At 43.0% G+C, this 15,683-nt stretch overlaps 1 protein-coding gene across 1 annotated transcript in view; it reads left to right on the top strand.

The window, feature by feature from the left end:
• Positions 1-1,392: 1,392 nt before the first annotated feature.
• The window catches only part of BAIAP2L1 (BAR/IMD domain containing adaptor protein 2 like 1), a 91,494-nt gene continuing 77,203 nt past the window's right edge, over positions 1,393-15,683 (top strand). The window contains exon 1 of the mRNA XM_040634776.1: positions 1,393-1,712. Coding sequence (XP_040490710.1) covers positions 1,662-1,712 — 51 coding nt within the window. The 5' untranslated portion in view covers positions 1,393-1,661. The remainder of the gene's footprint in view (positions 1,713-15,683) is intronic.

The following is a 15,683-nucleotide window of genomic DNA, read 5'->3' as shown; positions in this document are numbered from 1 at the left end:
CATTCATCAGGAGGCACAGAGGTTAGTGCTAAGACAAAAGGTGACCTGCAAAGTTAAGGCAGGGATTTTCAAGCTTAAACGAAAACCAGCAGACATACTTGAAGAGCGTAACACATATTGGTGGTAATTATAAGGTCATGAGTTCACCTCAATACGGCAAATGAAACCCACTTGGCAAATCTTAGGAGTCAAATGCTAGAAATCTGTTAAGGAAGGAGGCAGCTGCTTCCACTGCCTGAAACCTAGAACTGATATATTATTTCCCCCAACATCCAAGAACACACAATCTTTTGGTTCCCAAGCATGATGTTTTATAACTTGCAAAACTTGATAACATTGTCCCAGAGTCTAAGTGGTTGTTTCTGTTCTAAGTCCAGCCACGTCTCATTCTCTTTTTGTTCCCATCTGAGCCACACAGTGCCTTCTTTGTGTACATTTCCAATTGAACTTTATCACAAGAGTGGTTTAGAAGCCTCATCTCCTAACAGCTCATAAAAGATGCAACGGCACCCAAATGAAGTTTTTAAAAACCAGAATAAGACCTTATTGGGAGGATGTCTCAGATATTAAGTCGTGGTTCCTGCTGGGAGAAGTCTGTTCTGGATCCTCGGGGTCTGTGCTGGGGCTGGGGTGGAGACAGAACAGGGAGCAGCAGGACCCACGCCCTGCTCACACTGAGTGCTGTAAGAGTTACCTCCACACCTCAGCTCATCACGGTTTTCTAAATCTAGTAACGATCTCGTGAATAGCACAGCTCTGTTGCATTGAGTTAAAGGTCGTTCTTAATGTAAAGTTTAAAAACGTACAGCCGTTTCTGCAACCAGATCTTGGCAATTATTAACTTTCTAATACATTGGGAGCTTCCAAAACAACAGGTGGCAGCCCCTTCTTCCATCTATGAGAGCGCACACCCTGGGATCCTCAGATCTTTGGGGTCAGCGAGTGGGGTGCGCAGGACGAGGGTCAAGCAGGGAAATCGATACAACTGGGGGATGTGGGTCCCTCTACCCGCAGCCCCCAAAAGGCAGCACGGAGGGGCGCCCGCGGAAAGCGCGGGTCTCTGGGCCTCACCGCCCCCCGTTCGAGCTCTGTCCAAGTAGAACAGCATCGCGAGGCACCGACGCCTCGCGGGATCCGGGTCGCAGCGTCACCAGGAGCTCTCTGACCGCAGCAAAATGGCAAGGGGTGGCCACCCGACCTCCGGCGCCTCCCGTGGGGACGCCCCGCCCACTTGGCCCCGCTCGCCTCCGCCCCGCCCACCCCGGCCACGCTGCCCCGCCCACCCTGGCTCTGTCCGTCTCCTCCCCGCCCGCCCCGGCCTCTCGGCCCCGCCCACTCGGCCGTCTCAGGTGGGGCCGCCCCGCCCACCCCGCGCGCCTCAGGTGGGGCCGCCCCGCCCGCCCAGCCAGCCCCGCTCTCCCCGCCGCGTCAGGCCGCGTCTCCTCAGTTCCTCACAGGGGGTGGCTGCGGTGGCGGCGGCGCTGCAAGTTTTGACATTTTGGCGGCGGAGGAGCGCGCCGGCACTTCGGAGCCGACGGCTGTGGCAGCAGCCGACCCTCGAGGGCCCTTCAGCCGCTCCCCAGCGCTCCCGCCGCCCAGGGTCCGGCGGCCACGAGGCCCGGCCGCGTCCTCCCGCGTTCGCCCGCCGGGCGGCTGCAGCCATGTCGCGGGGGCCGGAGGAGGTGAACCGGCTCACGGAGACCACCTACCGGGTAAGCGAGCCCAGCAAGGCCCGGGACCTTGGGGGGTTGAGGGCGGGAGGCCCGGGGGCGGGGTGCGGCCGGGAGTGCGGGGAGGCCTGAGACCCTGGGAGGACAGGGGCTCGGAGTTTGGGGCCGGGGGAAGCGGAGGGGCCCCGCGGCGGCTCGCGGTCGTCGCCGGGGGAAGGTCGGGGCGAGGAGGGGACTTTACGCGGGAACACCCTCCCTCGCCCCACTCCTGGCGCTGGAGACGCCCTGCTAGCTACACATTTCGCAGCCCAACGTGTCGGGAGGGCGTCGGAGAAGGGGGGGTGGGGGTGGGGTCTGTCCCGTCCCTGGGGGCCGCGTTCTCCAGCGCGGCTGCTCCTCGGAGTCGGAGACGCGCCGGCGTGGCCGCTGCGCCAGAGCTCCCCGGGACGCGAGAGCAGCGCCTGGTTCCTGCGCGCGGGGACGGGGGCGAGCGCGGCGCGGGGTTCGGGGCGCGCCAGGTAAGCCTCTGGGGGGCGCCGCGGGGCTCCCGGCGTCCGCTCCAGCCCTCGGGGACCCTGCCGCGCGCCGCGCTTCGAGCCCTTCGGCCTGGGCTGCTCCGCGAGGTTCCAATAAAATGCACCCAACCTTCAGGAAAGCGTTGACGGTCACTCTCTTAACTTGCATTTCTTGCGAAAGCGTTTCTCCAGTAACAGACACAGATTTAGGATTAGTGGCCAGTTTAATAGGTTTAAGTACTTGTAAATGAATTCCATTTGAAATAAGATACGTGCTTAATCATCTGCTATTAATAGACTACAAAACAACTTTTGTTTTAATTCAGCCTTGGCTCATTGAACACAAGTTCTCCAAATTCACTTGTAGCCAATTTTAAGGCCCGCAGTTTGGTCACTTTCGTAGATTTTTTTTTTCCAACCCTTAAATTGGGTTTCTAGATGCGCAAGGTCTGAGTGAATTACTGAAATCAGAGGGGTTTATCGACTGTTGTAGGATAAGAATAAAGAAGTGCATGAAAATACATTCGTAATCTGTCCTTTGGGTTCAAAATACTGATTCCCTTCATCTGGATACACAAATAGGTAAACGTGAATTATATTTTTTGAGTAGATATGGTAGACACAGTTGACACAGCATTTTTGGTCTCAGTAAGTAACTTGTGTTGTCTTAATAGAGGGCAATTTTTAGAAATCCCAGAAATTTGAATGTTAAAATTTTATGTTTGTATTGAGATTGTTAATATTTAAATGATCCTGAAGGTGGTGGGGGCAGGCAGTGTGAGGTGTTGACAATGTGTAAATAAAACACTCTTAGACTTGGGGAATTGGAGCTACTCTGATGACTGTTAAGGAGAAACTGTATGCAATTGAGGAATGCAGATCATTGTAGATTTCAGGCAGTCTAAGTATCTAGTGGGGCACAAAGACACCTAAACACCTAAGTTGTCTCCAAGAAGGCAGGCACATCTTTCCGATCTGGGATGATAGATCAATTTGAGACAAGCAGTCAGATGCTCTGAAGTAACTCTTTGCTTTTTGTCCCACTTCTTCCTTTTACTTTTAGCAGTGACTCAGTGGAGGTACTGTACTCAAGTGAATTACAGCACCACAAGTGCCAACCCCAAAGAACTGGGGCAGGATGCAAGAAGCGTAGATTTCACAGTTTGGGTTATACATATTTATAGACATTAGGCAGTGTAAATCATTTTCAGACTTTGAAAAGGTATAATAAACTGAACATCAGAGACTAGTTACTGACTACTTTCCATTCCCAGGTGTCTTAAAACATAGTAAAAGCTCACAAATGTTTGTTGCTTTGACTTTAATCACCATTTTGTTCATTAATATTTTGGGATTGCGTTTTTTATGTTGAATGGTGGTAAAAGAATTTACACCTCCAGACAGCAAGTTTATATATAGTTTATGAAGTGAATAGTGCTGGCTCACGCTTTGGCTGTGATGGAAATGCACAATGAAATTTTGCATTCACAGGTCTGATTGAAAGCCTGAAGGCCTTCACCACCTCCTCATTGAGTTCTTCCCCACCCCACCCCCTGACAACCAAAGCTGAAACAATTTACCATATAGGTAAAAAATCTCAGTGTGATGAATCTAGTTATTTAATTAATTTGTTTATTCATTTTATTTTGAGAGAGGGAGGAGGGCAGACGGGAAGAGGGAAAAGGAGAGAGAGCATCTTAAGCAGGCTCCACGCCCAGCATAGAGCTGGGATGAGGGGCTCAGTCTCATGACCCTGAGATCATGACCTAAGCATAAATCAAGAGTTGGATGCTTAAACGTTTTTTTTAAAAAGAGATTTCCTTTACGTTACCTAACAACCTACAGTGTTTTACTAATAGAAACATAACCTAACCAGGTGCGTTGACAAAAGCACCTGGAAATGAGATTCAGTGACTTGCTAGTATGGATTTTAGATTTTTTTTTTTAAATACTCAAATTTCTCCAACTTTGAAATAAAAGAATAAGTTCTTTAGAAAAAGTGGGGGATTATAAACTAGTGTAATTCTCTGTAATGCAGTATCAGGTATCTTTCAGTATTTATTTACACATTTGCTGAGTTCTCTAAAATGTGTACTTAGACAAATGATTACTAGAGACCCATGCTGAATCCCAGGAGGATGTGTGTTTTATGGCTTCACAAACAAATGATATGATAATAAGCCCCAAAATGTGAAGTAATGTTACTGTTGCTAATTAGAGTTCAGCCAAAGATCCCTCCCAGCCTCCACATAGTATGCCCATAATTTGCCCTCAGTGCTTGCTTGTGATTTTGCATGGTTTTCTGATGAGTACATGCTTTAGTGGTACGAGGAAGAAGTAAAGTTCAAAAAAACCCTTAATTAAGAGTAACCACAACCTTCCTAGAAGTTAGAATTGCTAAAGTCTTAGGAAGTTGAGGAGGGATGGGTATGATGTCATCCATCCTATATCTACATTGTTCTTGCTAAGCAGCAGTGAAGGGGGAAAATGTCACTTAAAAAGGAGGGGGGAAAGGGGCACATAAGTCTTTGTTTAGATGTCACCTGCTCAGACAACTCTTTAAAATTGTTCACAACGCCATCCATCTCCCAATCCCACTAACGTTACCTTTCCTGCATAGTACTTAGTACCTTAGGATATGCTATATAACATACTCCTTTATCTCTCATCCTTCTCCAACTAGAATGTGAGCTCCCAAAGGAGAGGAGCTTGGCTTTGTTATATTCTGAATAGTTACTGGCAGTTGGTGTGCGGGCTTGTTGATTATGTAAACACTTATTTATTTCTTGAATACCTGTGCTAGGCCCCCCCACCTCCCTTGATACTTTTCATAGAGCATTTGTTTCATTCTAAGTGTACATCAGCCCTCAAGACGGATGTGGATTTTGTTTACTGTTGAAAAACCGAGGCCCAAAAGTCTAGGAGGGAGCCGTGTCCACATGCCATTTACCCTGCCAGCCTCCATTCCTCTCCTTTTAGTAGTTTAGTTTCTAGTGGTCAACAAATGCACAAATCAAATGCCTTTTCACAATTTGGTGATCTAAGATGTCACCAGAATTTTCTGCCATATCGTTCATCATCTTTGTTTTGAACAAAAATTTGTTTAATAAAAAAAATGAGGTACTTTTGTTCTTTCATCAGGTCAAGCAAGCATCTCGGCATATGTACTAGGTTTTGTTTGCTTAATGGTTTTTTTATTTTCTGGGCTTGGGTTTAATTGGGGATGTGGTAGTGAAAGTCCCTACCTGGATGGCTTCCAGTGTGGACTATGGTATACAGGTCTAGCTTATGAAGGTTTCAGTTACCTCGTGTGTTTATTTCTGTAGCTATATACACTACTTGATATCTTCATCTGTTCCCATAATACTGCTTTCTTCAGGTATGCTGAAGATAAAATGGGATTTGCAGAAGCCCAGACAACTTGCTCTTGGCTCCATGATGACTATAAAAAGGGACAGTAAGAATCAAGTGCCAGGTAGCAACAGAAGGAGTTGCCAGGTATCAAATATTAAACGGAACAGCCCAGTATTGTAGCTTTTTGTCTGGTAAAAATGAAAATACGAAGACAAACAATGGTTGTCTTTTTCTGTCATAACATTTTTTCTTGATTGTAAAGAGGTTTTAGAACTATGATAACATTGCTATGTAGACAGAGCACTGTCCTTTATTATGAAGCTTGGGAGGCTGGGACCACTTGGCCAGGTGACACCATTCACAAGTTTCAGGTTGCTTTTGAGTTTACATTTGTGACATTATTCGTATATTGGGCATTAATTCTTGTCTGGCACTTCTGTTGTAATGAGCCACAGGCAGACCTGCAGGGGAAACCTAATGTGCATGGAATTTCAACAAATTGGATTTTTGTTTTTATCAGCATTCCACACAGCTGTTTATTCTGCAGTTCAAAAGTAAAAATTATTATAAAAGCTACACAAACATTAATCGAACTTACCTGTTGACATTTGCAAATATATTTCTTAAACTTTTTACTGAACTATAATAAACATACTGAAAGTGTGCTTTGGTGTATATAGCTCACAAAATCATCAACAAACTGAACACGTGTGTATAACTAGCACCCAGATCAAGATGCAGACCATGACCAGCCCCCCTGAAGTCCCTTTGGTGCCCCCTTCCAGTCACTGTGTTCCCTCCAAGATAACTACTCTCTTTAACTTCTAAGCACTGATTAGTTTGGCCCATATCATCTGCCATCTTTCAGCCAGTGTGTTTGTAAGTTATGCCCCTGTCAGAGTAACCGTGGCTCATTCTTACTACCGTGTAGTATTGCACTGTGCAAATACATCACGATTTATTCTCTTTCAGATTGTTTTCAGACTACTCCAGGATATTGTGAATAGTGCTGCTATGAACATTCTAGTACATGTCTGATGGGCATAGGCCCTCATTTCTCTTGGGTATGTACATGGGAGTGGAATTGCTCGGTTATAAAGTATCTGAGTATTTAGCTTTGGCAGAAACTGCCAAGCAGTTTTCCAAAGTGGTTGTACCAGAGTTCAGTAGCTCACCCTTGGCAAGAGTTGATATTTTCTTTCCTTTTATTTTGGCCACCCTGGTGGGTGTAAGCAAATAACATTTTACAATTCAAAACAAAACTGTTTTCCCCAGGTTTGCTGGTTGGATGTCTGCAACCGCAGCAGAAGCCTGACTCCCCAAGGGATACTTCCTGTCAGAAAGTAGAACCTAGGACCTGGGGAACATGGGTCTGAGAGGGGCCATACAGCTGTGGTATTCAGTAGAGTAAAACATAAATTTAAGTTTAGTAGACTCTAAAACTGTCATAGTTGAACACATCAAAAGGTTTTATTGCATAAGGGGTTTTGAGGGCATAGATGAGCCATGTTTTAACAAACTGGAATGCTGGGGGAGGGGTGCAGAGTTACGGTTACTTGAATTTTCTTGTTCAGGTATTAAACTATCTTTCCCTTTCTTTTTTGCATGAATTTTTTTGAAAATGTAGCTGCTTTACGTTATAGGCACAGTAGACTAGATTTTAAAAAAGAATTGCAGTGACTTACAGTTAAATTAAGAGATTTCAAGACTAGTACTTTGTGAAGGAAATGACAGTTTTAATTTGGGTCTTTTCCCCCACTTAGATTATACATGCTTGAGAACAAATCCCTCGAATCCTACTTCTCAGCATTTACCACATATTTTATTCTTTTGTGTGTGTGTGTTGGTTCTAATCTCAGGATTTTTAAAACTGTATTTTTTCTGAATTCTTAGAAAATTTCCAAAATCTCTGTGAATATTCACAGTGAAAGTAAAAGTCACCTGGATCTTACAACCCAGAGAGAACACTCTTAACTCTCACTGTCACACTTCCTGATAGTTTTTAGTCCATCTCTCGGTGTCAGTATCCTGTGCCTGGTCAGCTTGCTGACTCCACAGTACTCTTGTCTTTATCAACAGTTTATTGATCCAGTTCCCTTTTACTGGACATAAGATTGTTGCCAGCGCTTTGCTATTAAGGCACTATAGCAAACATCATTGTAGGTAAAGCCTTGCACAAATCCAGGATGTTTTCCTTAAGCTCGATGCCCAAAGGGATTGTGGGTCAAAGGGTAGGTACAATTTAAAGCATGTTTGCTACACATTGCAAAATGCCCTCCGGAAAAACATGCCCCAAGTTATGCTTAATCTGATTGTGTGAGAATGCACCTTTCCTGAACCCCAACCAATTAAGTAGGTCTTTTAAAGCCACTTCCTTTTTTATAACCTATACAGGGTTTTTTGTTGTTGTTTTTCTTTAGTAAAACATGTATCGCTATAAGGTATAGTAGCTTATGGACATCGACTGGGACAATACCTGAGATTTCATGTCTTCTGCTATTGGGTATAACTTCCCCCATAAACTTTGTACTTAGATGTGTACAGAATATTTACAGCTATGTGGCCCGTGTACTTTTGTTCTTATTTTCCTAAGCCTTGATTTTAAACCTCTGTTCCTGTTTTCCAGACCTTGAGTCTGTCTTTCTGGTTGATCATTATTTTAGAGACTGTGTTCTGGTTTTAACAGCTGCCTCAAGTCCTTGTGGGTACAGGTGAGGCTTGTGTAAACGAGATAAAAGTTGCTGGTTCCTCTCTCATTCAAAAATAAATGAAAAATATTACTAGAAGGTGTTCCCAAGCCAGGGAGCAAAACAAATGAGCCCCATCAGAGATCTAACTGGTGGCTCACAGCCTTCTGGAGCTACCTGTGCTTTAAGGAGAGCAGCCTGGGGGTAAAGATGCCCTCAGGTTTGTTGCTTTAACTTTTTATTTGGTGCTTTGAAGGTTAAAAAGTCCCTAAACAATAGCAGTTTCTTCACTAAAAATACCGAAGTACAGCAGTGGTTGAACTATAGGGCAGGGAAGGGAGACTTCTACTTACCACTTTTACTCTACTTTCTGGAGTGTTTACATTTTCTTCATGTGAATGAATGACTTTTATAATTTTAAGCTTTAAAACGGAAATTGATATACCATTTTAATGGGTAAAATTTTTGAAAACTAAGCCAAAATGTGCCATTTTCTACCTGTGTTTTGCAAACTGACCTTTCAAAGATAAGCTTAATTTAAAGTCTCACTGTTTTTCTCTTAATTACTACTTATGGGAAGGCATTTTTAACATTACTAACCTGAGACTATGAATGCAACAGAAAAGAATGCAACAAAACTGAGAAACCCCCAAATTCCAGTTCTTAGAACTCTCTCTTAAGAGGCTTGTTCTGATGTTGCAAGCAGCTGATCCCTTTAGGTGCAGCTATATCCTTGAAAGGTATAAAAGCAGTAATAACAAGGGCAAGAAAAGGTACAAACGTGGTAATAATAGCCTGTCAGAAGTAAGGCTAAAAGTTCAGATGATTAAAACACATTGTGTAGAATAATAAACATGGAGAAGGTTGGAGTTGGGGGTCAGAACAGATCTCAGATGACCTGTCTACCAGCCACCTAAGTGCTTCTCTTTGGCCTTCAGGCTGAAGCAGCCCCTTCCTGAGTTGGGAGGAGGGAAGCCTCTGCCTGTGTGGGGGAGGGGAAAGCTGTGGAGAAGACAACTCTGGCCACCTTTGTATTCTTATCAGGTACAGATGCCTGAGATCTAAGCTAGCCGATCTTTTCTGACCACAGAAACTCAAATGGTAAAAGAAAATCAGGAGAATTACAATGATAATTCCTTTTACTTAAGGGCTATAATTATATATGTATATATATACATATACATACATGTGTATACATATATATACATATATGTGTGTGTGTGTGTATATATATAAAATTTTAAATTAAGCTCTGTGCCCAACGTGGGGCTCAAACTCACAACTCTGCAATCAAGAGTCACATGCTCTACTAACTGGGCCAGCTAGGTGCCCCTGTGTGTGTACTTTTTTAAAGTAAAACTTTAATGGTTTTAATTGACCAAATGGTATATCTTATCATGGGCTTCATCTTCCACTCGGAGCAGCTTGAGGTGCAGGACTATGTCTGACAGTAGCATATATTTCTAAGTGTGTAAACACACTTTAAACATGCAAAACATTGTTCTTATAAGAGGCTCAGTCCAATCGTTGCACTCTTTAAGATCGCTTAGTCAGCTAACCAATCCGTTCTTTCTTATCCCAGATTTTAGTATGTACTCAATGTCGTATTCCTCCATTTGACCTTGTGCTTCAGTTTTCTAATTGTGAATCTGTAGATAAGGATGATAGTAGTACCTAGCTCTGGTTATTGTGAAGATTGAACATTGTAATACCTGCAAGCTCTTAGAACAGTGTGTTGTTAGCAGTAGTAGCATGTGTTTACTGGAGTGTAGCCGCCATAAGAGCATTGATTTTCATCTCTTTTGTTTACTGCTTATCCCCAGTATCTAGTAGAGTGACTGACATAGAGGCAGAGCTGAGTAAATATTTGATAAAAGAATAGTGTTGAAATCATCGGCACAAATTTTTCTGTCAATGAGCTATACAGTTCTTGAGTGTTTTTTGGTTTTTTTTTTTTAATCCCTCACTATGCTGGTGCACAGCAGAACTCAGAAAAATTTGTTGAATAAATACTGAAGATCTATGCTTATCACAGCTGTAGCTAAAATCCTCACCTTGGTGGCCAGGGGGCCTGAGCTAGTGCTAGTGATAATACCTACGATGTTTTGAGCATCTGTTATGAGTGTGCCAAGTTTACTGTCCACATTCATTCTTCAACTGTTTTCTTAGGTACCGCAATTGTGTCAAGCACTGTGGTCACCACTAGGAACCACATTGGAGAAAAAAAAAAAAAACAGTCTGTGCTTTTCTAGAGTTTATAGCTTATGACAGGACAACAATGCCAAGGTTCTAGTCTGTCCAGCATTTCCCCTCTACCTTGGCTTGCCCAGTATGATAATTATGTTTCCTTGCTCCTTTCCCACCCTCTCTCCCGGAGGGGTCCTGCCTTTACGAATTCAGTTCTTTGGACTTCATTTTGTCTCACTATTGGAAGAAGGGAAAAAAATAAATGTATGTGCAGGTTAAGTTCAAGAGGAGTTTTTAAGGCAAGAAGTCTTTGGAAAGTTGGGTGAGAGAATTAGATGAGAAACAAAACCCCCCAAAATTAGAAATTTTGATTCCCGTTACTAGTATCTTGAGAAATACATGTAATGAACTTGAAGTATTTTTAAATTATTTTAGGTTTCTGAACAATATTTCTCAGATTGCAAGGGGAACAGTTGTTTTTTTTTTTTAAGATTTATTTATTTTAGAGAAAGCACAAGTGGGGGGACGGGCAGAGGGAAGGAATCCCAAGCAGACTCCCCACAGAGCTTGGAGCCTGGCGCAGGGCTTGATCCCACAATCCTGAGATCATGACCTGAGCCAAAATCAAGAGTTGGATGCTGGATGCTTAACTGACTGAGCCACCTGGGGGCCACAGGGTTGCAATTTTAATGCAAAACAGAATGACCCATCTCACAGGGTCTGGGTGAGCGAAATTCAACTAGAATTATAATTCAACTAGAATTATTCGAGATAAGTAAGAATAGCACTTGGAAAAAACTAGTGAACTAAAGAGAGAATGTCGCTTGCTATATGAAATCAGCAGTTTACTTTGATCTAGTAAAGTTCCTGTTACCTGTTAAGTACTTAAGGGCTTTCTAAACAAATGCAACCCGGCACATTAGACGTTCTTTCCTGTAAATTCATTGCTTGCTTTTTATTCCATGACACACCTTTTAAAAACAGTAAGTAGGCAGGTAAGAACACTCAACCAAATAGTCTAGTGTGCTCTATAGCCTTCAAAGTATTTATCTGTTGACAGCTATTTTAAACGCAGTAGCGTAATTGCTGTTTCAATAGATACCATCTATCTGTGATAAAGTTACACATTTCTAAGTGATATTCAAATAATATTAAAGAAGTTTGCATTTCTTATTTTCACCATGTCAGTCTGGATTGCCTTGGTATTTTTCTTATACTTGTCCCCCTATTAGGCCATGCAGTTTCAAGGGCTAGAATGCTTTCCTCATTCATCTTTGTGTTTTGTATGTCCAGCATAAGACTGGGTTCACTGTTCACTGTAGGTATACAATAAAGATTTGAACACATACATGCATAGTTGTTTCAAAGGCCCAAACATAGGAAGGACTTTACAGAATTAGTGGAATGAAACTAAGTACACATTATCTTGTACTTGCCACAATACCCTTCCTGCCCCGCGCCCATAGGAAAATAACAAGAAGAGGCCCATTTTCAGATTCTGATTATGTAATAGTCTTCTTGGTACTGTAGCTATAGGGAGGACTGTGTTTCCACTCTTCCAGATGGGAACATGCACCTCTGTGAACCAAGCAGGAATGGATGTGGTTTTCATCATAGTTGGAATTTCAAGAAATGGTTTTTACTTCATTCTCCTAGGTACTACTCCCTCTGAAGTGTAAGGTCTAAAAGTTGCTTCAAATCTGGGGCAGGGTCCCCAAATCCCTTGTCCAATTGAGGCCAGTGTGGGCCAGACATTGTTACAGTGTCTGAAAGCTTGCTAATTGCCAAGGCTAGGAACGCCTGCTTATAGCCCCAAAAGCCTTCGTCGTACTGCCAAGAAATATATAACTCTATGGAATTATATGTAGCACCTGTTGGACCTTGGACCCAGTATAAGCCTGCACTTAAACTATAAGGAAAAGTGGTTTCAGATAATTCTACAGACAAATGTAAAACTTTTGTCTAGTATTTAAAATAGAATGAAACTTTGTCATGTTGAGCAGAATTCAGGATGACTTTTTCTTCAAGTTACTTTATCAAGAATGGTCATGGACTCAGATTGCCTGTCACATGGCTCTCCCTCCACAATTAAAAACAAAACAATTGAGTACCTAGATTCTTATACTAATTTACTGGGTGGGATAGCTCTGGGACTTAATTTTCTTGATAGGCTTGATAATTTCATGCAAAAGACTTGAACAGTAATAACACACTTTTTACTTTCTCCCTCCAGTGTGGGATCTTTTTGTTTTGCTTAACTTTGCTTTTGCTGTAGAACGATTCTTGCTGCCTAAATGAGTAGGGAATAGAGAAAGTGGAGTTCGTCCAAGTCATCTGTTTCTTTGAACAATGAAAAAAAAGGTCATGGAGATGTTACTGCTTCTAGTAGTGTATCTTAAGAGGTAGCAGTACATAATTTTCTGGATGATCACACTGGTTCTCATCTCTCGGTTGGTTCTTAAGGAGCTCATGATCTAATAGGTGCTTTCAGAACACTCAAGAGAATATTCTTCCAGGGGAAGCCAAGCCCAAAGAGATAGCCCCGTGCTTTGCTGATCACTGGCCCAGCAGCTTCTCATGCTCAGGTCGTGTTGGAAGGGACAGAGCCATGTAACCCTAAGGGTGTCATGGCTTCATTTCTGGCATGCCCTTTGCACTCTGAAGGACCACTTTTGCAGAAATAATTACTTATAAACCAAAGCTTCGATACAGAGGAAGAAAAGAAAGGAAGAATGCAAAACAACTTTTAAGTCATAGAAAGAAACTTTCATGGAGAGTTTTCTCTGTGGGCTGAAGATTTCCTATGAAACTACCCTTACAGGAGGACATAGAAAAGTCTTTTTTTTTTTTTTGCCTGGAGACATATTTGCCAAACTCCTTCCCCAATCATAGCTGGAAAGACAGCTGCTAATCCAGCTGGAGATTTGTCTCAAAATAGCTGGGTTATCTTTTTCTGCTAATGGATCTAATTGATTTTCACTCTAGGAGGGGAAGTTGCTGCTAACAGCTACGTAGGCGTAAATGCTTGCAGACCAGTAGCACTTTTCTGGATGGTCCCAACCAGTGTTCACGAAGTACAGCAGATGGCCTGCATCTCAATACATCTGGCTCTCTGTGGGCAGGCTAGTTAGAAACAGCCAAGGAACGAACAGACACATACAGCTTTGCGGCGTTCCATAGCGTTAAGGATTTAAAGCCTGAGCCCTTAGCAGCCTGGAACGTTAAGAAGAGCCAAGGTTTTTTGTTATTGCTGTTCTTTTCCTTAAAAGAACAAAAACAAAAAAACACTTAATTGAGGTGTAATTTATTTAAAAATTCACTCCTTTTAGGTGTACAATTCAGTGATTTTTTTTTTTTTTAGTAAATTTACAGAATTGTGCTACCCTCACCGCCATCCAATTTTATAACATTTTCATTATGCCAAAAAGGTCCTTTGTGACCATTGCAGTCATTCCTCATTCTCATCCTAAGCCCCAGGCAACCTCTAATACATTTTTTTTCTCTATAGATTTGTCTTACTAGATATTTCATATAAATTGAATCAGGTAATATGTGGTCTTTTGTGACTTTTTTCACTTAGCATGATGTTCATTCATGTTGTAGTGTGTATTGGTACTTTATTTTTTATGGCTGAGTAATAATCCATTTATGGATGTACCATGTTCATCTGTTCACCAGTTGGTGGACATCTGGGATGTTTCTAACGAGGCACTTTTTTTTTTTTTTAAGATTTTATTTATTTATTTTGGGGGGTGGGGAGGAGCAGAGGGACAGGAGCAAGCAGACTGTGCTGAGCACCGAACCTGGCACGGGGCCCGATCCCAGGACCCTGAGATTATGACCTGAGCCAAAACCAAGAGCCAGTTGCTCAACTGTGCCACCCAGGCGCCCCTAACAGGGTACTTTTTTAAGGGCCACATTACTGTCTGATACTTAAAAAGTAATTTAAAAATCAACTTGGAGAAACATAGAATTAGGAAGGCAAAATTCACAAGGAAAACCCTGGCATTTTCAGATTTTGTAAACTTATTATGACTTAGTAGTTGTAGGACAGAGTCTTACAGCTTTTGTGACCCTCAGCTGGAGCTGTTACTTTGAGCTAATGAAGTTGCAAGCAGTGTATTACCTCACGCCTGATTTTCATAGCTAATTGGCCCACTGGGTCATTGTGTCTGTTGCAGTATGTTCAGATGAGCTGAGGGCACATCGTGCAGCTGATTCATCTATGAACACGTATATCTCTTATATAACAACAACAACAATAATCAAAACCTGTGCTGCTGAGTATATTTTGGGCATTAAATGGTCCAGGCACTGCTGATGCTACAGATCATCCTTGGCCTTATTTTACATGCAGCTCCTACTAAGGAAACAGTGAACAGATTGGTTGTATCCTGTGAGGTAATGAACAATAGCCTTTTGAAGTAAGAGAAGCAAGGAACAGACGTAGAGAGAGGCAGAGGCTGGAGGTGCTACCAGACATGGTAGGAGGCAAGCGGAGGAAAGTGTCTCAGAGGTTTGGAGCTGAGGACTGGTGGAGGGGTATCCAGAAAGAGAGCCTTCAGGCAGAAGGAGAGCAGGTACAAAATCCCTGTGGTGGGAATGGTTTTGGCCTGTTCCGAGAACAGCCCAGAGGCCATTGTGCCTTGGAGCACAGTGATTAGGGGCTGGGGACCGAGTGGCCAGAGTCCAAACCTGCTTAATTAATTAACATCCAGGCTTTTTGGTGCCCTTCCCTGCTGTTAAGGATAATACTCTCTGATAACCTTAATCTGTGACAGGCAGTTGAGGATAAAACCATTGTAATACAGAGGAAACTACCTTTCATCATTTCTCCTCTCCTACTTAGATATTTCTAGTCATGTGTACTTTTTTAATGCTGACAGGGGAAGCCGGTAAGGTTCTTTTACAAAAGGTACTGTTTTTCACTCATCAGATAGGAAAATAGTGTGACTAGTGTTGGTGAGAGTGTGGTAAAATGGTCCTTTCATACAGTGGTTGTGGGAGCACATGTTGTTGCAGCTTTCTCCAAAGTATTTGGTGGTATCTTTTTTTTTTTTTTTTAAGATTTTATTTATTTGTTAGACAGTGAAGGAGTGAGAGAGAGCGAGAGCGCAAACGTGCAGGAGCAGGGGGAGGGAAGGAGAGGGAGAAGCAGACTTCCCACTGAGCAGGGAGCCCGGCACGGGGCTTCCCGGGAATCAAGGATCATGACCTGAGCTGAAGGCAGATGCTTAACCAACTGAGCCACCCAGGTGCCCCTCTTTGAT

The sequence above is a fragment of the Ursus maritimus genome, unplaced genomic scaffold, assembly GCF_017311325.1.
Source record: "Ursus maritimus isolate PB19 unplaced genomic scaffold, ASM1731132v1 scaffold_2, whole genome shotgun sequence".
NCBI classification, from domain to species: Eukaryota; Metazoa; Chordata; class Mammalia; order Carnivora; family Ursidae; genus Ursus; species Ursus maritimus.
Note: the sequence above shows the minus strand (reverse complement) of the source record. Positions and strands in the feature narration are given on the sequence as shown.